This window comes from Mugil cephalus, chromosome 17 (genome assembly GCF_022458985.1).
Source record: "Mugil cephalus isolate CIBA_MC_2020 chromosome 17, CIBA_Mcephalus_1.1, whole genome shotgun sequence".
NCBI classification, from domain to species: Eukaryota; Metazoa; Chordata; class Actinopteri; order Mugiliformes; family Mugilidae; genus Mugil; species Mugil cephalus.
This window is the reverse complement of record NC_061786.1, coordinates 18,516,066-18,538,983: the sequence shown is the minus strand read 5'-3', so window position 1 is coordinate 18,538,983 and position 22,918 is coordinate 18,516,066. Positions and strand designations below refer to the sequence as shown.

At 41.7% G+C, this 22,918-nt stretch overlaps 3 protein-coding genes and 1 long non-coding RNA gene across 6 annotated transcripts; 3 read left to right on the top strand and 1 right to left on the bottom strand.

Moving 5' to 3' along the window:
- The first annotated feature begins 916 nt into the window (after window positions 1-916).
- afg1la (AFG1 like ATPase a) lies at window positions 917-7,461 on the top strand. 2 transcript variants are annotated; one of them, XM_047611413.1, is made up of 13 exons: window positions 917-1,049; window positions 1,392-1,597; window positions 2,460-2,511; window positions 2,605-2,706; window positions 3,111-3,241; window positions 3,326-3,425; window positions 3,534-3,592; window positions 3,684-3,766; window positions 3,849-3,919; window positions 3,995-4,095; window positions 4,437-4,577; window positions 4,668-4,778; window positions 6,036-7,461. In XM_047611413.1, the coding sequence occupies exons 1-13, from the start codon at window positions 923-925 to the stop codon at window positions 6,171-6,173; spliced, it is 1,422 nt and encodes a 473-aa protein (XP_047467369.1). In that variant the 5' UTR covers window positions 917-922; the 3' UTR covers window positions 6,174-7,461. The 2 variants fall into 2 exon arrangements, with proteins under 2 accessions (XP_047467369.1, XP_047467368.1); XM_047611412.1 differs by having other exon boundaries at window positions 927-1,065.
- On the bottom strand, window positions 4,628-9,587 carry LOC125023873. The gene is made up of 4 exons (XR_007114672.1): window positions 9,450-9,587; window positions 6,024-6,133; window positions 5,733-5,803; window positions 4,628-4,769 (listed from the first exon to the last, which is right to left on the bottom strand). It is a non-coding gene; the product is annotated as an uncharacterized LOC125023873 (long non-coding RNA).
- foxo3a (forkhead box O3A) lies at window positions 7,984-19,239 on the top strand. Of its 2 annotated transcripts, XM_047611411.1 has the most exons (3): window positions 7,984-8,963; window positions 9,080-10,020; window positions 14,897-19,239. In XM_047611411.1, the coding sequence occupies exons 2-3, from the start codon at window positions 9,451-9,453 to the stop codon at window positions 16,208-16,210; spliced, it is 1,884 nt and encodes a 627-aa protein (XP_047467367.1). In that variant the 5' UTR covers window positions 7,984-8,963; window positions 9,080-9,450; the 3' UTR covers window positions 16,211-19,239. The 2 variants fall into 2 exon arrangements, with proteins under 2 accessions (XP_047467367.1, XP_047467366.1); XM_047611410.1 differs by having other exon boundaries at window positions 7,984-10,020.
- A 470-nt stretch (window positions 19,240-19,709) lies between these two features.
- LOC125024047 (putative uncharacterized protein C6orf183) lies at window positions 19,710-22,282 on the top strand. Its single transcript, XM_047611696.1, has 5 exons — window positions 19,710-19,966; window positions 20,893-20,965; window positions 21,113-21,223; window positions 21,346-22,170; window positions 22,255-22,282. Exons 1-4 carry the CDS (start codon window positions 19,827-19,829, stop codon window positions 21,481-21,483), a joined length of 462 nt encoding a protein of 153 aa, XP_047467652.1. The 5' UTR covers window positions 19,710-19,826; the 3' UTR covers window positions 21,484-22,170; window positions 22,255-22,282.
- The last annotated feature ends 636 nt before the right edge of the window (window positions 22,283-22,918 follow it).

The following is a 22,918-nucleotide window of genomic DNA, read 5'->3' as shown; positions in this document are numbered from 1 at the left end:
TAATTAGACTACATGTGGTTATTTTTATCCGATTTTTCTGAATTTCAGCTTCAATCATTCAATCAACAGCTTGTCACACAGGAAATATTATTTTAGTCGCTTTATATAAGAGAAGATGTTAAACATTTCGTGGTTCCAGCTTCCACAAATGTGATCATTCACTGCTTTTCTTCATCATGCTTGACAATAAAAAGTATATATTTTGATTTTGCACCGTTGACGACATGAATATGAGTTATTGGTTGATGTTTTTCATGTATTTTGTGACATTTAATAGAGGATAAATGATGTTATTTCCAGTCCAGCCCTAGATTAATTATTCAACATCCTGTTACTATATGTGAAATGAGCTATTTGACTGAAGCTCTTTTTATATTACTAACTACTGCTGACTAATTTGCATTCAGGCGGTTTTTCTGGATTGTCAAATTATTACACAGTATTTCAAATTTGGGCACATGTTAGTGTAAATCAACACTCTGCTGCATTCACCTTTATTTGCTATTAATTGCACAAATTACTGTAAATACCGAAAATAATATAAATAAAAACATATATTTCCACATTTTGAGAGATTTAAGTGTTTTAAACTAACAATGTGAAGCAGTGATTATAATTAAAATGTATAATTTGTATTTATCAATTGCAACTTCTGTTTCAATGACCTTGTTTTATATTTTTTTGCTGAATTTTTAATGTTCCATATAATCAACCCATTGCTTTGCCTCCCTGTTTAATATGACAATATATTGTTCACGTGATATTTTTTATCTTTATTATTCATGCATTACGTTTTCTAATAATCACAATTCCTGTCACAAAAATCAGACATCTGTCGCCCCCTGCTGGCTGAGATCAAGAAACGCTTCCGTTTGTGCACGTTGCTGTCAATAAAGTTACGTTGACAGAATTTGAAACCAAGATGGCGGCGTTCATACCGCTGTCTTTAAAGATGTCACCCTCAGCATCAGTGGGCTTTAGAGGTCTTTTAAAGGAGCAAATTTCTTCAGGAAAGCTGTTAAAATATGCGACGGAGCTCTGCAGACGAGGTGAGGCGTATTTTTGGTGAGTTTGAAGCCTTAGAATATGTTTGTTCGGAGGTGTAATCATAATTTCTAATGCAGAGTCAACCTAGCTTCACTTGTTGTTGACAAGATTTGCCGGTTTACATTCTTTTAGCGTTAACTCTGTATTACTATTAACGTTATTTGACTTTTTTCCCCCCTGTTAGCTGTCAGATAAGTTACTTTAGTTATCTCTGGTCTTAGTGGTATTGATAGAACAACAACGTTATTATAACTCTATGAATCAACAATACACTATTTTGACAGTTTTTCGGTGTAAACAAACGTGGTAACGTGTCGTTTCTGTGTGTCGTCAATATTTTAAAGGTTACTCGGTGAAAGCCCGGCAGGCCGAGGAGGACAGCGGCCTCAGCACGGCCGGCTTCAGCGGCCCTCTGGATCACTACAGCGGGCTGATCAGAGACGGGACCCTGAAGGAGGATGAGCACCAGAAAGCGGTGCTGCAGAAACTGGACCAGCTGCACAAAACACTGAGAGGATACAGCAACGCACCCACGTCCATCTTCTCCAAGGTAGAGAGAAATGTGCCCTGATTAATGCTGATGATTTCCTCGTTTTATTTGTCATCTATTTATATGTATTACAGGGAAAACATAAGATTTGTCTGTGGAAACATATCCAATTTGAAGCATGTCTCCTTTGACCATTTAAATTTAAACATAACCAGCTACTTTATAAGGAACACTAATGAAAAATGCAAAAATGCAAAAATGCAAATGCATACTTGTATGACAGTCCTGCATTAAATTCCCCTTTGTGACTGTTCAATTAATGTGGAAACTGTAAGAAAAAATGTTTATTCAACTGTACGATCATTGTGGAAGATGTACTGAATTAAACACAACAGTTTTTTTCCTGTTAATTAACCTAAAAAAAACAACAACAACTCTCTTAGTTATGCTAAAACATTCACGAAGCTAAGATTCAGTGAAGAAATGCTTTTGTTTTCATTAGTGCCTTTTCTTTTAATATATCCAGTAATTCCTTGGATCATGTCGTCTGCTTTAATTTCTTTTCACTCACCTTCATTCATTAATATTTATAAATACAGCTTCATCGTCTTTGGAGATGACTGCAGTAGCATATATTTTCAAATGAAATGATCCTTTTACTTCCACACAGTCTCTGTAATCTTCTTTATTAGTCTTATCTTTTGTTCATTTCTTCACTATGTTTGAATCCAGTAGCTGTGGAGTCTTTGTTTCCTTCAGGGTGTCTGTAATAAACTCACAGCAAAGCGTCTCTTTCTCCTGTTTATATAAATGAAATGATATATATATAAAAATAGGTCACAAGTTACGAAAGAAACATGAATAATTGACAGTGGGATTCCTATTTAAAGACAGTTTTCATTCCTGTCTCTGTTTCTTTCAGTTATTCACGAAACCAAAGCCACCGAAGGGGTACTACATCTACGGTGATGTGGGTACGTGGACCACAGAGCTGATCTCAACTTAATTTCTCTCTGGTGTTTTATGCCTAGATTTATTACCAACTTGGGTGAACTTCCTCCTTTCAGGCACGGGAAAAACTATGGTGATGGACATGTTTTATTCTTACGTGGAGACCGAAAAGAAGAAAAGGGTTCATTTCCACGGTTTCATGTTGGACGTGCATAAAAGTGAGTGGGGTTCGTAGTGAGGATATGTTGTTCTTCCTTGCATCTGTGGAGCTGAATAAGGAACGACAGAGGTGTATTTTCGCTGCATCTGCAGAACTTTAATTGGAAACTTAAACATCATACTGTCTTTGGCCAGATAGTTTTTGTGTTTTGCAATTTCATGTTGGAAAGCTGGAAAGATCAGTCCCTTTGACAGCGGATACAAGCAGCCTCCTGAAGCAGCAGCTCTAAGAATCCAAGTCTGAAGCCAAATATTGAATTTAACAATTAGCTGCACTTCACAGACATCTAACTTTACACCCCTTATACTTTATACAGCACTGTACATTTGATCTGTGGTCTGTCTTTTTCATTTTTACTTTTATCCCTGTGGTTTCGAAATATAATTTCTTTTTAATCGTCAGGGATCCATCGGCTGAAGCAGAGCATGCCAAAAAGAAAAGCCGGGAAAATGGCCAAATCTTATGACCCCATCGCTCCGGTGGCAGAGGAGATCAGCGAGGAGGCTTGTCTGTTGTGCTTTGATGAGTTTCAGGTAACTTTAATGAGCATTTGCATAATGTGACCCCCTGCAGTCGCGTTCCGCTGCTTTACACGATTTATTTCTGGCGGTCGCTAGGTCACTGACATCGCTGACGCCATGATTCTCAAGCAGCTCTTTGAGAATCTGTTTCTGAACGGCGTTGTTGTCGTGGCCACTTCTAATCGTCCTCCTGAAGGTGAGTAGTAAGTAAGTGGAGTTGGACAAAAAGAGCTCAAAACAAGATGAGAATTGACTTTTACAGCCGTTGTACTGTAAGAGATTCAACGATGTTGTCTTCCTTTAGATTTGTACAAAAACGGCCTGCAGAGAGTCAACTTTGTGCCTTTTATTGCAGTCTTGCAGGTAAGAAAGTTAAAGTTTTTCTTTTGCTGTTTATATGACATGTGCCAAACAAATAAATGCCTGTAAACCCTTCAACCCGTCTCCTTGGCAGAATCATTGCCAAACCCTCCGACTGGATTCTGGGATAGATTACCGCAAACGGAACAGACCCTCAGCCGGAAAACTCTACTTCCTGTAAGCAGAGCTTTCTGTTAAACGTAATGTGCTCAGTACATGAACTATGTTATTTAATCGTTCCCTGTCGCATCTGTTGCAGCTCCACTGAGCCTGATGTTGAAGCGACGCTAGATAAGATGTTTGACGAGTTGGCTTTTAAACAGAATGACAGTAAGTAAACAACATTTCATCTGTTTCTGTTCCATGTGTCATATAACCTCATTTAACCACTTTTTTTTTCTACAGTAACACGACCAAGAGTTTTGAACGTGAACAACAGGAAAGTCCGTCTGGACAAAGCTTGTGGGACCATCGCTGACTGTACGTTTGAGGAGCTGTGTGATAGAGTAAGTCTCTGTTATAGATGATATGACTTTGTATTGTATGTATGTTTAACCGTTTAACAGGTTTTGAATTAAAATATGTTTTGAATTAGTTTCGATATCAAAGTCAAAATTATGCTGAAGTATATGAAAGAGGTTTCCATGATTTTCAGATCTCTGTTGAGTGTAAAGTTATAATCTGGTGTTATCTGCACCAATTTTCAAGACTTTACCATCATTTCCACCAAATCCACATGTATTACTGCATTTTAGACCCTTTTAGCTGCAGCCTCTTTGAATTCACGATTATGTATTTTTTAACCAAAGTGTTTGATTCAATGCGCGTCTGAATATAAATGTTCCAGCCTTTAGGGGCCAGTGACTACCTGGAGATGTCACGCCTGTTTGACACAGTCTTCATCCGACACATTCCTCTGCTGACGCTGAACAAGAAAACCCAGGCCAGACGGCTCATAACGCTCGTGGACGCCCTCTACGACCACAAGGTTCACTGCGCTCATTTGTATTCACGCGGAGAAAAAAAAAACGACAGCTTGAGGAATTCTCTGAATTTAATTATAGGTCTCTTGTTTCAGGTGCGGGTGGTGATTCTGGCCGACCGTCCACTGGAGGACATTTTTGTGCTGGACGGGGATCACGGTCACGACGAGAGCCACATTCTCATGGACGACCTGGGCCTGAAAAGGGTGAGAACGAGAGAGTGAAGCTCTTTTTAAAGCAGAACGTGTTTAACAATGTTGGGTTTTTACTTTGAGTAGTAAATATAAATAATTACGCCTGAGAGTTGAAGTGAAACACACTCCTCAAAGTGAACCACTTAATTGTCGGCGCTGTAAAACCGTCTTATGGGTTATTCAGGGACTAGGTCTTCAATAGGGGGTCGCAGAATACAAATGAACATGAATCCAACATATTTTAGTAAAGGGATAAATGGAGGCAGAAGGCGCTATCTTTCATTCAGTGATACAGGAGCTGTCTCAACAGGTCACCGTTCCACACAGAGCGCCACACTAGTCGAAACCTGTCAATCTAAGCTTCCTGTGTACAGGAGGCTTAGCCCCTGTCGCTGCTGAGCCAATCACGAGGCTGCATATGGGAGTTGCACGGCCACCCTGCTGTTGCACATTTCAGATAAAAAAATATATATATATATATATATATATTAGAACATGTGTATTATTTGAACAGCATAATATTAAATGCAATGTGATGATAATAATGTGTATTTACTGTTTTATATAGAGCACATATAGTAGGTAGGAGGTCCCTATTTGATCTCTCTAATCATTTTGGGGGTCCTTATCCTGAAAAACGTTGAAGACTGGACGAGAGACCGTAACCTACGTACATAGCCTACGTTAGTGCAAGCCAAGTGGTTTGCATCAGGCTGTGGTTAAATTTAAATAAAATGGAAATTGTCTTTCTTGGCACACATGCAAGGAATGTGTTCTCTGCAGACACTTCGAGCAGAGGGCAGCTTTCCTCAAGGACACCTCAGCCGTGGATGTAGATTTGAACCAGTGACCGTACAATCTCATGTTCACTTCTCTAACCCATAGACCACAGCTCCCCTCATGTACGAGCTGAATCAATCATTAAACGATCCAAAGAAGAAAAAGAAAAAAATCGTGATCCATCACCTCCTTCCGTTTCTTCACGGTCCAGTTCTGATGTTTCCGTGTCCCTTATAGGAGCTTTCATCAACTTGAGTCTTAGTAAAAAATGTCATAAAGATAATAAAAATTTAAATGTTGCGTCAGAGTTTTACATTAGACAAACATGTCGCATGTATTTGTGCAGAGGAATTAACATGTTGAAAGATGAAAAGTTAAAAATAATAATGCGTCTCTTCAGTACAGTTAAAATGTAAAGATAAACACTGTTGCTTTGGTCTATTTGATTCATTCATTTAGAGAATAAAGCCTCCTAACTGTGTTTGACAGGATGAAGCCAGCAGTCTGTCCATCTTCAGTGGAGAAGAGGAGAAATTCGCCTTCCAGAGGACAGTGTCTCGGCTCACAGAGATGCAGACGGAGGAATACTGGTTGGAGGGCGACAGAAGCACAAAATCACAGGTGTAAGAGTTGGAAAAACGATCTCTCCGTGAACCTTTCTGCCAAAAAAACTAAACAAAAAAACAAGCCAGGACTGAACACTACTCCTCCTCCACTCATCCAGAACAAACAACGTGGGACTGCTCAGCTGTACGTGTGCAAATCTACAAAGAATATTTATTGCCGTCTTAAGGCCTTTTATCATTTTATTGCGACATTGCACTTTACGGAACATTTTTCACCATGAACTTTGGTGCGTCGTGTTGCTTTTAAGCCGGTGTCATGTTGAGGTCCAACTTTTGCGTTTTTAAGTCTGTGGGAAAACATTTGGAAAAAAAACAAAAAAAAAGAAAGACTTTGATGAATATATCAAATATTTAAGGGACATTTTAATCTGCAGAGATACAGTGTTTTTACACCATAATGTATCTGAATGACTTGAATGGGTTTTGGGTTGATTGGGGACTTTGTCTTGATTTATGTGCCGGGTGCCGCCTCTGAAAGGGAAACATAAAAACTAGTCCGCGTTAATTCCAGGACGCGATGCTTGCAAGTATCCGCTAACGAAAGTGTCTGCGTTGGTTGGGCGTTTGACTTGTTGCCATTTTACATTCATCTCCTCTTTATCTGAGCACACTAATGCACACGGGCGGACGAAGACAAAGGCTGCAGTGTGTGTGGGAAGTGAAAGTGTGAAGGAAAGAAAAAAAAATTTAAGAGTTTATCTCCTATGCAAACAAAAGTGCAAAACAGATGGTTGGTGGTGTTTTAATTAGTAGGAACAAACCATAAAACCAAACTATACGTCCGTTTCAAAGCTGTTTCCGACTGGAAAATATTATTTACATCAAATGCAAGTTGGGTTGACTAAGATACTGTTTTTAACTGGTGCCAATAACTCACTGAGATGAGCAAATGTATTATTCCTGATTATCTCTAATGACACATTTAAAAAAGAATTTAGACTCAGTCTGACTGAGTCAGTTTTATTAATATAGAGTTTATCTGTATATTAAAATCTGTACGAGCTTCATTAGATGGGATGTGACAGTATTTATTTTTCAGCACATTTTTTTTGGCCACCCGGCTGAAACTGATTATATTGAGGATGTTTTTTTGACATTTGATATGCATCATATCAATCAAAACTTTAAAATAATTAATAATAAGCTCTGTTTAATACACTGTGCTGTCTTTAACGTTGCATCTGACTTAAATGTATTAGTTTTCATCTTAAATGAACCTGAATGAACTGATGTAAAGATACTGTTTGTTGAGGAAAAAAAAGGTGAAATGAAATGAAAGGTGAAATTTATCTGTCGGTCAGTTGCTCATTTTTTAACTGAACGTTAACGTCACTACTTCCTCATCTTCTTCTCTACATAGTTACTACTTTATCTGCATCATCATCTTCTTTATCTACTTTATCTTCTTCACATTCTTCGTCACCATCATCATCTTCAGTAGCTCCTCTTTATATTCATCATTAGCGACTTCTTCGTTGTCTTTTAATCACCACCATCTTGTTCTTTTCATAGTTTTTTAGTTACTACTTTATCTGCGTCATCATATTCTTCTTTTCATCATTATAATAATCCTCTAAATCTTCAGTAGCTTCTTCTCTTCGTCATTATCACCTTCCTTTTCCCATCCGTCTTCTGCTTTTTCTGCCCGTTGCTGTAATATGAGTCATGAGTCATAATTTGTCTTCTTCATCAGCTTCTTCTTTTGTCCATAATAATAATAATAACAATAATAATAATAATAATCATCATCATCATCTACTGTTCTTCTGCTTCTTGGTTTTGTTTTAAGTTGGTATTTTTTTTTTTGTATGAAAATGGTCATATTTACATATCTCTGGTCTGAAACACATCAGAACATCTCAGTTTTTTTTTCTTTTCCTTCCAGGTGGAGAATATGCCCTACACGCATTGTTTAGACGATGCTAAGGACATGAACTTTCAGTGACGTTTACGGCCCTGATTTCAGATAAGAAAATGACATACTTAGAAACTAAAGCAGCAACAACAACTACCACAATTGTCAATGCTTTCTTATCATAAATGATACCGCAAGGGGAAAAAAATAGTTTTTTTTTAACTTAAAAGATTATAGTAACACTAATTTAAAGCCACGTGGTGCCATATAATTAGTAAATATGACCAATAGGAGTTTGAGGAATGCTTTCAAATGTCCTATTGGAAATAAAATGAATAGCTTAGATTTTATTTTTATGCCTCCACTGATAAAAATAAATAAATAAGTATCGCAGTATTTCTGAAATCCATCTTATGTCGCTGATACTCCAGTCTTTCCAGATGACGTTAAATAATATTTCGGCTTTAGTGTGATTACTGAGAACAGGAGACGCTCCTGTTAAAAGTCCAAGGGTTTGCATTAGGGTGATGTCACTGGCCAGCGGACATCTCCACACTGTCGCTTTAATTTCAGTGCGATCCAGGGGGCAGGATCGTGTTTATTCCTCCTCCTCGACTCGGAGCGTTTGCGCCAACCGCAGCAGCAGCAGATTGAATGAAGTGTCTTTGCAGGCTGCTGGCCTCACGGAGGACACCGTGCTGGCTCGCTCAAGGATGCCAGAGATGTACGGCCAGAAAGCATCGCTATGTTTTTTTTTTCTTCTTTTTTTTTTTTTTTTCTTCAGCTCTTAGGAGGGCGGATCTGAGCCTCGCCACATTTCTCCAGCAGCCCCGTTTTTAAGAAGCTGCGGGGGCCTCGAGAAACCGTCCTCTCCGCCGCCTTGATGGTATCTGGACGGCAGCGCACGGCTCAGGCGACGAGCAGCTCTCTGCACGGGTGATTAAGAACTTGGGAAAGGAAATGGTCAAGATGGCAGCTGTGTGCGGGAAGATGAGGCTGATGTGTTGGCATTAGTTCCAGTATTTTTCTTTAATTTCTCTTTTGTCATGCAGGATCGCTGCGCAGGACGCGGGCGCTTGTGAAGGAACGCCGTTTGGATTTCTCCAAGACTCCGCCGACCCTTCGCGTCTTTCGCCCCACATTTAGAGAAATTGCAATGCATGTTGGCCAGGGTGTGGGCTGTGCACGACAAAAGGCAATGTCTTGTTAACGCTGGCCAGCCCGATCGGCTCCGTGTGCTGCGGATAGACGCCTTGCAGGAGGATAGAAAGACGGACACGTGTTGGGACCGAGCTGCAGGCAGGACATTTGCATATCGTGCATAGTAAATAAACTGCTCCCGAAGCCCGCACACAACATTGATGGAATGCGACCTGAGTGATTTTATAACCCTTTGTGCAACCACCGAGATATTGCGATTACCATGGCTGAGGCGGCGCGTAACGACGGCGAGCCTCCCTCAAACGTTGAGATAGATCCGGATTTCGAGCCCCAGAAGCGGCCACGGTCCTGCACTTGGCCCCTACCCCGTCCGGAGTCTGGTGCGGGCAAGCCCGGGGCAAATGACACTGACGTAATCCCCGAAGAAGAGGATGATGAGGAGGGAGGGAGCACGGGGAGCGGCGCTGCTCAGAAACCCAGCGGCGGTGTTGGTGTTAAACCCCTGGAGCCGAGCAGCGGCAGCGGCAGCAGCTCCATCTCCCATCCGGTGGAGGTCCAACGCGGCCCCTGCAAAGAGGAGGCCGCCGACGGCTCGCCTTCCTCCGCGCAGACCCCCGCTGCAGCTCTGGGCGGCTCTGCGTCCCAGCAGCTGAGGAAGTCCTCCGCCCGCAGGAATGCTTGGGGCAACTACTCTTATGCAGACCTCATTACCCAAGCCATCGAGAGCTCCCCCGAGAAAAGGCTGACCTTGTCCCAAATCTATGACTGGATGGTGAGGTCTGTGCCATATTTCAAGGACAAAGGCGACAGCAATAGCTCTGCTGGCTGGAAGGTGAGCAGTGACATGCTGGTGCTGTCATCATAACAAAGACCATACTTTGGTCATGTACACACACACACACACACACACACACACACACACACACACACACACACACACACACACAATGCACCCAGCTACTGTAGGAGAGACTACAGGAGTAGATGAATGCAAGCACAGGTGGTTATTTAGGGTGATTTTATTTGATATTTCTTCCTTTATTATGAGACAGCTTTAGTGTTGCAAATCTGCAAGGGATTGGGGGAATGTGTGACCGCTTCACAGGCACATGGTGACTGATAATATACAAACTGCTGCTGTCAAAATACAAGAGGATGCTTAAGGATCACGTGCGTCAAATTGCACTCGCAGTTGCATCGAAAAACAAAAAAGCACTAAGAGACTTGAAAGTCGAGACTCAAAACATGCAAAGTTGATTTCACTTTCAAGACAAACTGCTCACGCTGCAGCACGGCGGCGGCGGCAGCTTCTTACAAGCTTCACCAGGGCCCTGCTTCTGTTTGATTTTCAGGATTAGTTCGGCCTGGACCAAACCAATTCATCTGTCATAGAATCAAGTCTGATGAAAGCTCTGAGCTTTGCGGGATTTAGATGGAGGATGGGTGGGAGGGGAGGGGAGGGGGGGCGATAGGTCTGTAATCCTGCACAACTGTAGATGCAGACAGATTCCAGGGAGGTGCTTCTTGGATAAAAGACAGAAATGTTCAAGATTGTGCTTCTTAAACTTCACCGTGGTGAGTGGGAATCGGGGTGTAAAACGTGCGTTGTGAAGCAAATTCAATAATAACTAATTAATCTGCACAGAATCAGCCGGTCAGTTGACACTTAAGGTTAGAGGCGGTCAGTTCTCATTCATGCAGATGCATTCAGAGGCTGCGGGCAGATATTTGCCACAAGAGGAAAGAGTTAATGTTTCAGATATGCTGACATCAGCATTTCTGAGGAGATGCTTTGTAGCTGAGTGACATTCAGCTATCGGCTTGAGGCTGGTCATCTGCGCGAGGCACTGTGTGCAAAAATGTCCCCGGGGTGCACAAAGTGGGACTGAAGGCTTGTAAATTCAGACCTGTCACACATCAGCCTGCCTTCAGCCAGGCCAGGATTCACTGACGGGGCTTTGTCTGCGGCTGCAGCACGAGGTTATATCTACATCCTTTTGTCTCCCTCTTACAAACTCAACCCAAATATTCTGCGGCTGTGTGGATGACCACCACCCAGCGGCTCGTCCCCGCCGTGTGCCACACTTGCCTTTTCATGTGGCACTGGCGCAGGGAATCAATCAGCTGACTATAAATTATGTAGGTCAATGTGTAGCAGTGTGAGAGAAGCTCAGTGTTTCTCTTTGGATCTGGCTCTGGCTAAACTGGCATTGCTCCAGTCCCCGCTCAGAACGAGGCTTTGCTCAAAGGGTGCTGCAGCACTGCTGTGACTGCGTGGGGGAGGGGAAGGCAGGAGTTTGCTCTTTGTGATTTATCCTTAAATGCAGTGCGGTTCATACTGTAGCGTACCTGTGCAGCTCTCCCAGTCCACAAGCCTTTTTTTTTTTCTGCTAAGACAGAAAAGCTCCTGTGCTCTTGATTAGCTTCAAACAGGAGGTTGATAAAATAAAATAACTACCCGTGTAGCATCCTTTTTTATTAAAATTCAACACCCCTGCGGTGAATAACTGCCCTTACGAGGCTCGTAATATTCTCAGAGAAGTGGATTTAATGCTTCGGTTGTATACCTGCCTGCTGTAATATAATACGGCAGCACTACAATTTACAACCTCAGACGGCCACGGAGCTGAATCAGAACAGCCTCGGCCAAAACTGAAGTGTCGTAAAGGTTTATTTATTTGTTGCAAACAGTGCTGCTGTATTGGATTGCATTAGACTGAACAGGACAGGTGTTGTTATTGTGTCCGCTGCCTGGAGCTCGGGGGATCACCAGCACATTGCAGCGCCCGGCTTGGCCCTGTTGACAAGTGTGATATTTGATATTTAGTCCAAAGCAGCTCTTAATAGAGATGCTAGATTTCATTGAGGTTAGTAAGAGAACATGTCGATATCAGTCCCAGTGCTAAACCAAATCAATTTTGTCAACGCTTTCTTTGTCACTGCATCTTATTTGTGTAAGAAAAGGGGAAAAGATGGAAAGATATTGGTCCATTACTAACAGGAAATAAGTCAGATTAAAAGTTTAGATTGTTATTTACTCATATATGCATTTCCAGAGGACGTGAGGCATCAATCGCAAATTATCAAAGGTCTTTTACTACACGGTGCACATGAGCAAACACTGAGTGAAAATGATGAGAGATGTAATCTGGATATTTTTTAGGCTCATTTAAAATAATATAATATGGAAACTGGGCTCTTGCCTCTTTAAATTCTGTATAGAAAATGCTGGAGATTTATACTAGGCATGCAGACATTTGGCAGGGCTACACTAGTGTCCCCTCCTATGAAACTATTTTACATTTACCTTAACAAACAAGAAAACATACCATATCCTGTCCCGGCACAAGTGCTTGCAATGGGGAAATGAAAGGAAATCAAAAGTAAACCGTCTGCACGCTCTGAGATGCTCCCTGTCTGTCACATTCAGAGCGCTCTCTTTCCCATTTTGCCAATTGTCATCAAACAATTGGAGATTTATCTACTTTTAATTATCAACCCAGACCCTTAGTTATTAATAATTAATGGGAACGGAGGAATGCCTGCTGGAAATGTGCAGGATTTGGTCAAAGCTACATGACTCCTCATATTTTTTCTTGTTGTCAATTGAATCTCAAAGCAAAAATAATATGAGCTATAAATCTTAATGGTATCATTCGAAGCCACGTTCAATTTTCAGACAACCTCATATTTATAATCACGTGTATTAATCCACAGCTCAGCAGTTTTTTATTAAACTAATAAGCCTAATTATAATATCTGTAACCAGATTTTGAAGTGAAAATTTGACATTTTGGGAAATACCATTCTGTTTGATTATGATGAATGTAAAACTACAACTTGCAGGCTGTTAGCTTAGCATAGACACCTGACTTTGGGGATAGCAGCTGGCTAACAGCAGCTCAGTGAAAGGGTAGCAACATCTGCTAGCGCTTCGTAAGCCCTCAAAGATGCACTTTAGGATGAATATAACATAAATGTGTCGTCATTGCTAGCAGCTGCTTATGCTAACTTAGACCTTAAACAAATCTATTAAGCGCACAAATCATCTATAGATTAACTATAAATCTATGATAAATGTAAAAGCGCAGCTAGCAGCAGGTTGACCTAGCTTAGTTTAGCATAGTATAAAGACCCCTTTGACTCTGTCCAGAGATAAATAAATCCATTAGGATCTCTTAAGCTTGCTAATCATATGCTCCGTACTATAAATATACGATTAAACATAAAGCCACAGCTTACAGTTGCTTAGGTTAGCTTAGCATAGTGTAGCATAAAGACCTCAAACGTGGTGTTGTAACTCGTCTGTTTCTCTCCAAAGGTAGCAAACTCTCCAAGCACCTCTTAAGCGCACCAAATATACAGTCTACTATAAATATACATCAAATATAAAGCCACAGCTAGCAGTAGGTTAGCTTAGCACAGTATAAAGGCCTGAAACGGGGTCTAGGAGCTAGCGTACCTCTGTCTAGATGTAACAAAATCTACCACCAACTCTGAAGCTCATCAGGACATTATATTTAGCTTGGTTCACTTGCTCACAATGCAAAGTGAACATGACGTATTATTACACGCTAGTTTGTTCTGACTTAAAGACTTAAAGCTGATGGGATTAATATTTACTGTGCAATCACGAGAGTGGTATAAAACACACACAAAATAAATGCATTTAAGCATAGGTCAAAATGTTGATTTGTAGAGTGGCATCTTAAGTAATGAGTGTGTTGGAAAAAATTATATGGACTAGCAAACTGTTGACTTTGGTCTTTTTGCAGGATTAGTTGCAAAAATGTAAATAAATAAATAACACTGCAGCCTTAAATTATTTTAAAGTCAGTTATTCAGCCTAATAGGACAATCAGTGCTCAGTTTCATTACTGGCAACTTCAGCATTGCTGCCTTAAACCGGGTGGATCAGGAAGGAAAAGAGCAGCGAGGTACCTTAGTTTTATTTCTCAGTCACATGTGCTTTTGTTGTTGTCAGACATGAAAGTGTTTGCTAGTTGACCTAATCCTTTAATTGGCTTGAAGCGGGGTTTCTGCGGGACATTTGATGTCAGTGGGTCATTCCGTTGACTCATAGCGTTCAGGGAAACTGTGGCCAGTGCTCGTTTGTGATCTAAGTCATCACAAAGCTTTGGAACTTCCTCCTCTGCTGCGTTTACAGCATCCCTTGTCTGTACGTGTTGAGCTTGTTTGGTGTTGATTAGTTTAATCTTCTGAGAGATGGATTTAAATAGGACCTCGGTTTACTCCAGTTAATTCAAGCTTAGAGAATTACGCTGGACCCTCTCCCAGTGAATCTGGCCTTTGGGCTGCGGAGATCAGAGTTTCTCCCTCTCTTACTGAAATCTGACAGACTGGTTGTGCAGGCTCCAGCTGTTTAATTTTGTACATGCTTGAGAACATCTCCAGGGAAATCCTGCAGACCTTTCGGAGCAGCCAGAAATAGGTCACAGTGAGAAGTGCAAAGAAGCAGTGTCTTTCAGAAAACAGTTCAGGGCCAGAAAGGTTCACAATACTTTGTTGTAATAGTTAAAGACCTTCAGTTGTGTGTTTAAGAAGGGAGTAGACATTGTGTTTGTTGTTAAGCTTTGCCTGATGCAAATTTAGCTACACACAAGATCAGGATTAATAGCTCCACATGACAAAGCCACATTTTAAAAACAAATTAACAAACTTTATTTTAATTATCTCTTTTATTTCAGAATTCTATCCGACACAATCTGTCCCTCCATAGCCGATTCGTGAAAGTCCAGAATGAAGGAACGGGGAAGAGCTCTTGGTGGATGGTCAACCCGGAAGGAGGGAAAGGAGGCAAAGCTCCCCGGCGACGGGCCGTTTCAATGGATAACAGTAAGTACATCAAAGGAGCCCGAGGGCGTGCTACCAAGAAGAAAGCCTCGCTGCAGGCCGCTCAAGATGGCAGCTCTGAGAGCTCCTCGAGCCTCTCCAAATGGACAGGCAGCCCCACCTCCCGCAGCAGTGACGAGCTGGACGCCTGGACAGACTTCCGCTCACGGACCAACTCCAATGCCAGCACACTGAGCGGCCGTCTGTCCCCAATCTTGGCTAACCTGGAGCTGGACGAGGTGCCCGATGACGACTCGCCTCTCTCTCCGATGCTATACTCCAGTCCCAGCAGCATGTCCCCGTCCACGGGACCCACAGGGCTCTCCGACCTGGCAGGTACCATGAACCTCAACGACGGGCTCTCCGACAACCTGATGGATGATCTTTTAGACAATATCAGCCTGACGGCATCCCAGCAGCCTCCTCCTGGAGAGGAAGACAACGGAGCCAACAGTCCAGGGAGCTCAGTGTTTACCTTCAGCTGCTCAGGAAGCAGTTTGGGAAGTCCCTCCGGCAGCTACGGGCCCAACCCTCTTTTCAGCCCCCCGTCCATCACGAGCCTGCGACAGTCGCCCATGCAGACCATCCAGGAGAACAAGCAGACCACCTTCTCCTGCCTCTCGCACTTCAGTGACCACCAGACTCTGCAGGATCTGCTCAGCCTGGACTCCCACAGCCCCAGCAACGTGCTGCTCACCCAATCCGACCCTTTGATGTCGCAGGCCAGCACCGCCATCGCCCTGCAGAACTCCCGCCGAAATGCCATGCTGCTCCGCAAAGACCACTTGCTGGTGAACCAAACCAGCGCGGGTCAGGCCCAAAGCTCTTCAGTGCCTGGTTGGCAAGCTGGCTTGTCAACCTCTGAGAGCGACGTCGGCCACTCCGAAGCCAAGCAGCCGCACCTGAAGTCTCCCAGTAAGAACGCCTCTATGCAGCTCGGCACTGGCTTATCCGGCCAGGACCGCTTTCCCGCCGATCTGGACCTTGACGTGTTCAACGGCAGCCTGGAGTGTGACATGGACTCCATCATCCGCAATGAACTGATGGACGCAGATTGCCTGGACCTCAGCTTCGACTCTCGCCTCCCCTCCGCCCAGAACGTTAACAGGAATTCAGGAAGCTTCTCCAGCTCCAAACAGACATCCCCCCAGAGCTGGGTGCCAAGCTGAAAAGTTGTTAGAGCTCAAGTATGAGTTTAAAAAAAAAGAAGAAGAAGCGGGGAAAATGTAAATTGGGTTCAGTGTCCATTGCATTGTGCAACTAGAGGGAAGAAAGTGCGTGAAAGTGTATTTATGTAGTATTTTTAATGTGAAACATTAAAGCAACACTATGTAACTTTTGCTCAGTTACAGGTCTGTGGTGCATTAACTTACTTCTGGAGGAAACAGGAATACAGTCTATCAGTTCCTCATGCAACAAACACAAAGTCATCATCACAAAACAAACCAGCAGCATCATCTCCTTCAGCCGAATAATACTTGTTAGTTTGGTACCGCTCACCGTCCCAAGTTTAGGATACAGCCACATGAGGCCATGAAATAAAAGATCCCCTGCAAAAAAAAAAAGGCGACAGATTTTCCAATGCTCATCCTGGCATTTGTCTTGCATCGTTTTATTTTGTAAAGCCAACATCTAGAAGTCGGTACGTCTAATTTTGGAGACATTCCTTGGTGCGTTTTCCTGGACGTGATGTGCCTACTCGCGCAGTGCGTAAAACTATGACAGTGCAATCAAATCAAACACTGCAGTTTGTAACGATGACAATTGATCTTGCCAAGCAAACGTATCAGATCTTTAAAAAACGCTTCCCACTAACAAGTTGGTGGTTCTTAGCGGGGAAAAAAAAATTGCCCCACAAATTTGATGGTTCAGCCCCTTCTGCTACTTAGCCAAGATGGCGTCCGTCGAGTGTGGGAAGCGTTGAGCGTTTCACACTGACTGTCTGACAATTACGAGCATGCCATCCGGTTATTCGTAGAGCACATACTCATTCGAAAAAAATAGTACGCTAAAAAAAGTAAGATGGATAAGATCTGAGACACTTTTGGTCTCTTGCTTCTCTTAACATCTTCCTCTTTTGTCTTTTCACCTCTGCCTTGATTTCCCTATTCAGAGAATATATATATATATATATATGTGTATATTTAACTCGTTCTACGGCAGCTGGTACCTAGCACCCATGGCGTGTGACGCAGTGCTGTAAAGCACTTCTCACTTCTACATAATAGAATGAAAATGAGAAAGTCCCCCCACCCCCACCATCTTCCTCTTACAAATCAGCATCACCATCAAAATGATTTTGAGGCTGTTATTTTTTATTTATTTATTTTTTTTGGGAGGTAAATAGCTGCATAATGTTGCTTTAAGTCCTGTACTGTATTTTAAGTGTCTTCGCGGTGGAGGGAAAAAAAAAAGAAGAAAAAAAAGGGTTCTTTAAAAAGATCAATGCCGATCGACAGTATTGACTGGAAAGAAAGCATCAACTCGTGTTAGACTCAGGGAATCATTCATATCACAAAGTGGTACGTGAAGCTGAAGATGAATTACAGTACGTGTTCACCCTGCTCTCTCTCCTCTTTCACTCCCCTTTTCATACCCGAACATTTTTGCCAAACCAGTTGTCAGTCCCGTCGTTGGCTGGCGGCCTGTTTACAGAAAAAAGCTGCAAAGAATGTTACATTATTACGTTCCAGTGGAGGATACTTGACAAGCTCTGTTTGTTGTTGTTGATTTTTTTTTTTTTTTTTTAAGTTTAGCCTAAATGGACTAAAAAGATTTAAAAAAAACGAAAGCTTTTTTTTTTTCTTTTCCCATCAACTCACACACCAAATATCAATCTGTAGAGGTTAATATGTTATCAAGATGTGAACTGATCGACATTGTGTGTGTGTGTGTGTGTGTTTTTTTTTTTGTATGTAACGTTTTATTTAGCAAATTTTACCCTGTGATTTTAGTGACATTACTGTGAATTCTGTTTCTTCTGAAGAGGTGCATTACTGAAGTATTGATAATATGTTTTTGCTGCAGACCCCTTTTCACCGTTTCCCCTCCCTCCTCCTCCTCCTCCTCCTCTTCCTCCTCTTCCACTCACCGCAATATTGAACTTTAGGACAGAATTAAGGACATGATTTAGCTCTAGCTGACACCATTAGCCAACACTTAACACTCGGAGACTCCGCGGCACTCAACTGCAACATCTCTGTGTTCGTTTTCGAAGGAGTTCTCGGTGCTACACACAAAGATAGCGGGGAGTGGCTGCAGACGGAGCTGCGTCAGTAGCCTCTCCTTTGTTATCAGCACTAAAGCAGGTGCTGGGTTAAAAATGGTGTTTCCGACCCTGTGAGAGAAGGGTGCGTAGTCTCTTAGAGCCATTTCTTTTTTGCCATTAAGGAAAGAAACGACCACAATATTTTAAATATTGCCAAAAGTTTTTTCTGCATTTAAATACGTGTAAACAAGAGGATATACAGTGTATAGATATTAGAAACCAGTGTAACAAGGGCAAAAAAAAAAAAAAAAAAAAAAAAATCTACATCAGCACAGTTTTTGTAGGAACAGCAGGATGACTTATATCCTTTTTTTTTTAAAGTTTACATTATTTTAACAGCTGGAAGTGGATGAAGGATGAGTTTGTCTCCTTGCTGTATTGGACTCGATCATTTTTTTTTTTTTTTAAAGACACACTTTTATTTATTTAAATTCCTCACATTGCAATACGTCCTCTTTTATTTTTCCACCATGTGTCGTGGGTCAGAGCCATGTTAAAGAACTTTCTGTTTGACTGATGGACCATTTTGACCGCCTCAAATGGGTATTGATCAGGACAAATGGTCCCTGACATTCTGTGTACCAGCGAGGAAATCAAAATGTCACGCAATGTTTTAGTTTAACACTTTAAATGCTGAATCCAATTGACTTTTTAAATACATATATATCTATATCTATATATATATGTATATATGTAAGTCTGCACAACTGTGCTTCCAGATAAACAAAATGTTTTGTTGCCCTTTAGTGGATGATTTAAGAAAAAAAAAATCATTTGAGTGAAACTCACTGCCAGTATCCACGTTTCATTTCTTCCTATTGCTCCTACAAACGAATACATCGACTTAACGTTGCCTGTTGTAATTCCAATTCTTCTCTTGGTTTTACCAGAGATGGTGCATGTAAATAAAGCTTAAAGGACAACCGAGAATGCTTTTGATGTACCTTTTTTTTCATTATTATTATTATTATTCCTATACCTGGAGGAATTGCACAGCTGCAGACTTGACTGCAGGCGCAGGAGGTGAGTCGCTATTGGATAATCACATCATGAGCTGAGAACCAATCATACACTGTATCCAAGAAGAAAGGAGCAGCTGAGATGAAGGGTTGTGAGTGCAGGAGCTGATGATTGTCATGGTAAATGCTCCTCAGATGCTCATGTACCGTGCATGGTCAAATACTCATGTGCTGTGCATGGTTTCACATTTAGATGCTGTATTTGTAGGTCACAAATATTTTATTTGCTCTGGTAAACATCTAAAACATTAGGGCATATGTATCGTCCTAACAAAAGGACGAGTCTAGTGAAACACTGGAGCCCTCTACAGCTCGAATGCAGCCACTGTGTGAGTGCAGATGAAAGAGCGGAAATGAAAGAGGAAGCCAGGGCCGCCTGGATGTTGATCTCCATGGAGACGCCACAACAAATCAGCACGGAGGCAGAGATTTAGCAGCACCGAAGGAGCTGCACTTTACAGTTGGTGTTATTAATGTGAATGAACAGAAGGGTCGGCCATGTGTAACGTGTATCGAGCTTCCTCCTCCGTCAAAGTGAAGCAGATGGAGGCAGAGCTGTCACGTCAGCTGGCGGCACTCAGAGCAGAAACTGAAGAGCGTGGATTTCCAGCGGGAGCAGGGACCTCCAGCTCTTACAGGTGTGATCTCAGTTAATCTGTCGTCAGTCCGTGTCTGAAACACTTGGAAATGTATTTAGTGTTTTGTAATTTTAGTGTGAAATTGACAAGAAATCCAGACAGGTGAACGTATTTCACTTTAATATGTAAACTTCATGTTGCAGAAAGAACATAAACATGAACGGTAGACTCAGTGGCTCACCTTAAGTCTAAGTTTACGATATATAAAGCCAAACATTTGTTTTGCAAGTGTTTTGAGGACTATGCAGCAAGCACATAGGGAAGTCAGACACATTTTAAGCTGAACATATTCTGCATGTATGAAAATATTCACCCAGATCTTCCATTTGCTTCCATATTGATAGAAGGAAGATACATATCCTAATGCATGCACATCCATCCACAATAACAACTCATCGAATCTCTGACCGTTTGGTTGGTTACTACACCAAGAAACCTGGAAAAAATACCAAAACTTTATCTTCTGGCCAGTAAAAGGAATATTTCTGTAATATCTAAGATGGAGTTTCTAATATTTTCTTTTATCGAAGGGTTAAAGCACTTTTTCTTCTTCTTCTTCTTCTTTTTTTTGTACATATAATTTTGTAGATAAAACAATGCAATCTTTGGATCAGGCTTCGCAATTGTATTTTTTAGAATGTTTCTGCTCATTTACTTTCCTCATTTACACCTTAATTTGTGCAAAAGTGACACGAGCAGGGAGGTTTTCTACATATAAAAATAAATCTGTGAGTTGCCTGATGAACATCCTAATTATCCTTGCGCATCTTCTTTTACCTCAGCATATTATTAATAAAAGTGCGATCTGTTTTGCTCCAAAGAGGTTTCGAAAACAAAAGAAAAACAAAGAAATAGCGGCAAATTTTCAACTTTGTATTTAAAAAAGAAGACTTATTATTTCCTCTAAATGTTGTTTTATGTTTCAGTTCTGTTGCACCTCCCAGAGACGTTTCCTTCTTTCGTGTGGAGAGGGAACATGCACTGAGGAGAGGACTGCAAGTGAGTCGGAAATCTTTCTACAGGACGTTGGCGTGCACATTTCTAGATTAGAATCTCTCAGACGTCTGGATCACGTGATATAATGTTACACGAGGTCTCAAACTGGGTTTAGCTGTTTTAGGGTTTTCCTTCTTCTCCTGGTTTCAGGTGGCCGGAGCTTTTCCGGTTCAGTCCCAGGCTGACGTCATGCAGAGGGAGCTGGAGAGCTGCTTGAGTTTGGAGTACACTCCTGACAGTCTGCCTCTTCTGCTGCACCAGGTGAGGACAGACACTCAGACAAAGATGAGTTTTCAAAAAATAAAATAGAATAAATAAATAATGAAAAAAGACTTTGGAAGAGGCGGGGGAGACTGGGGAATGATGTATCTTCTTTCCTGCAGTTCTACACGGACAGATCCTTTCACCTGGCTCAGATCAAACATCAGCTCATGCTGCGATGGAGGAGATTTTGCCGCCACACCAGCGTCATCGAGAAGCTTTACCCTCATTATAAGGTTACGATACCTGCATCAGCATAACCTGAGCCTGAGCGTAACAATACATACGACATCATTCTGGGATCGCCCTGGCTTTACCAACAGCACGTCATGTATTCTTTTCCACACAAGTGTTTCACTGGATGCGAAATTAGTACACGCCCCCAAGTGCAGCATGAGTCATCAGTGTTTTTCAACCATTTTCTAGAAAATTTTGCTTCACTTCTGCTTCACACAGACATTTGTGTTCCGGATCCATGTGATTAGATTTAAATTTAAAATAATGTCAGTTCAGAATAGAGAAATAAATGTTAGAGCTGTGTCATAAAAATATTAAAAGGCAAACAAAGCAAAGAGAATCTCTCTGTAGATCTTATGCAGATGTGTGAACTTATGAGCATAATTTAAGACTCGAAGCTTTTTAAAGTAACGGAGGAGATAGAAGGAAACTTAAGAAACACCGATAAAAAAATGACGACCCTTTTATTCCCTTTCCCCGTTTGGCTTTCCAGCTGATTGGTTTTATTTTTTCAGGATCAGGTGTCGTACTTGGCTCTTGAGTACGAGGACACCGTTCAGAGAGCTCGCCGGCTCTCAGCGAGCAGAGAGACGATCCTCACCGGCCGAGGAAACCCTGCCAGCCTGCTCACACAGGACGATGTGGTCATTTACTTGAAGTGGCTGATCTGCCATCTGCACTCTGTCCAGACCATTCACAACTTCCTCACGGTAAAAAAAGAGACGTTTTTCCAATATACTGTATGTTTCTTAGTTTGAGTTGTTCCTGTGTCATTTGAGACTGTTCTTCTACAGGTCCTGCACTACATACCAGCATGTGAAAGAAAAAATAAAGAGCCACAACCAAAGGTTCCTCAGGAAACTTTACATGAGACTCAACATGTTGATGGTGAGCGTCAAACTGGCAGCTTTCTGGACTTCAGATGTGTAAATTACGTTTTAAGGATGTCCAAAATAAGAAGAGGTGACTGAAGATCTTCATCGAACCACAGTTTGAGCTTCTAAGTTCACTTGTGCCAGATGTTGTTGTGAAATCGGAGATGATTAAATATAAGTTTTTGCAAGTGCCGAACCAAAAAGACAAAATAAGAGACAAGAGACAAGTCTGCACACTACGGTTGTAGAATAATAAGTTCTGTGTAAAATGTCCATCTGTAGGATCTTTCTCAGACAAACATTTTATTTTCACTAAACTATAACAATAGAATCACTGAGAAAAGACTAATGCATGACAGTAAAAAGGATCTGAATTCCTATGTATTTCAGGACTGGCTGTTCCTCTGCACACCGTCCACTTGCAGCAGTTTCTACCTGAGATTAAGGCCTTGATCGCCTACTTCCACTTGTCATGTGACACTGAACAACTGAGGACTGCTGCAGACGAGACGGAGCTGTTCAGCATGGTGATTTGTTCAATCAGTGGCACAAAACAGAAGCACAAGCCAGTGCAGTGTCTTGT

What these genes read in the sequence shown, in the direction of transcription:
- afg1la (XM_047611413.1), top strand. Translation starts at nt 923, where the DNA reads ATGGCGGCGTTCATACCGCTGTCTTTAAAGATGTCACCCTCAGCATCA. An exon ending in GACGGAGCTCTGCAGACGAG is followed by an intron (nt 1,050 to 1,391) that starts GTGAGGCGTATT and finishes AATATTTTAAAG; the next exon opens with GTTACTCGGTGAAAGCCCGG. An exon ending in TTGAGGAGCTGTGTGATAGA is followed by an intron (nt 4,096 to 4,436) that starts GTAAGTCTCTGT and finishes TAAATGTTCCAG; the next exon opens with CCTTTAGGGGCCAGTGACTA.
- foxo3a (XM_047611411.1), top strand. Translation starts at nt 9,451, where the DNA reads ATGGCTGAGGCGGCGCGTAACGACGGCGAGCCTCCCTCAAACGTTGAG. An exon ending in ATAGCTCTGCTGGCTGGAAG is followed by an intron (nt 10,021 to 14,896) that starts GTGAGCAGTGAC and finishes CTTTTATTTCAG; the next exon opens with AATTCTATCCGACACAATCT.
- LOC125024047 (XM_047611696.1), top strand. Translation starts at nt 19,827, where the DNA reads ATGTGTAACGTGTATCGAGCTTCCTCCTCCGTCAAAGTGAAGCAGATG. An exon ending in GGGACCTCCAGCTCTTACAG is followed by an intron (nt 19,967 to 20,892) that starts GTGTGATCTCAG and finishes TTTATGTTTCAG; the next exon opens with TTCTGTTGCACCTCCCAGAG. An exon ending in CACTGAGGAGAGGACTGCAA is followed by an intron (nt 20,966 to 21,112) that starts GTGAGTCGGAAA and finishes TCCTGGTTTCAG; the next exon opens with GTGGCCGGAGCTTTTCCGGT.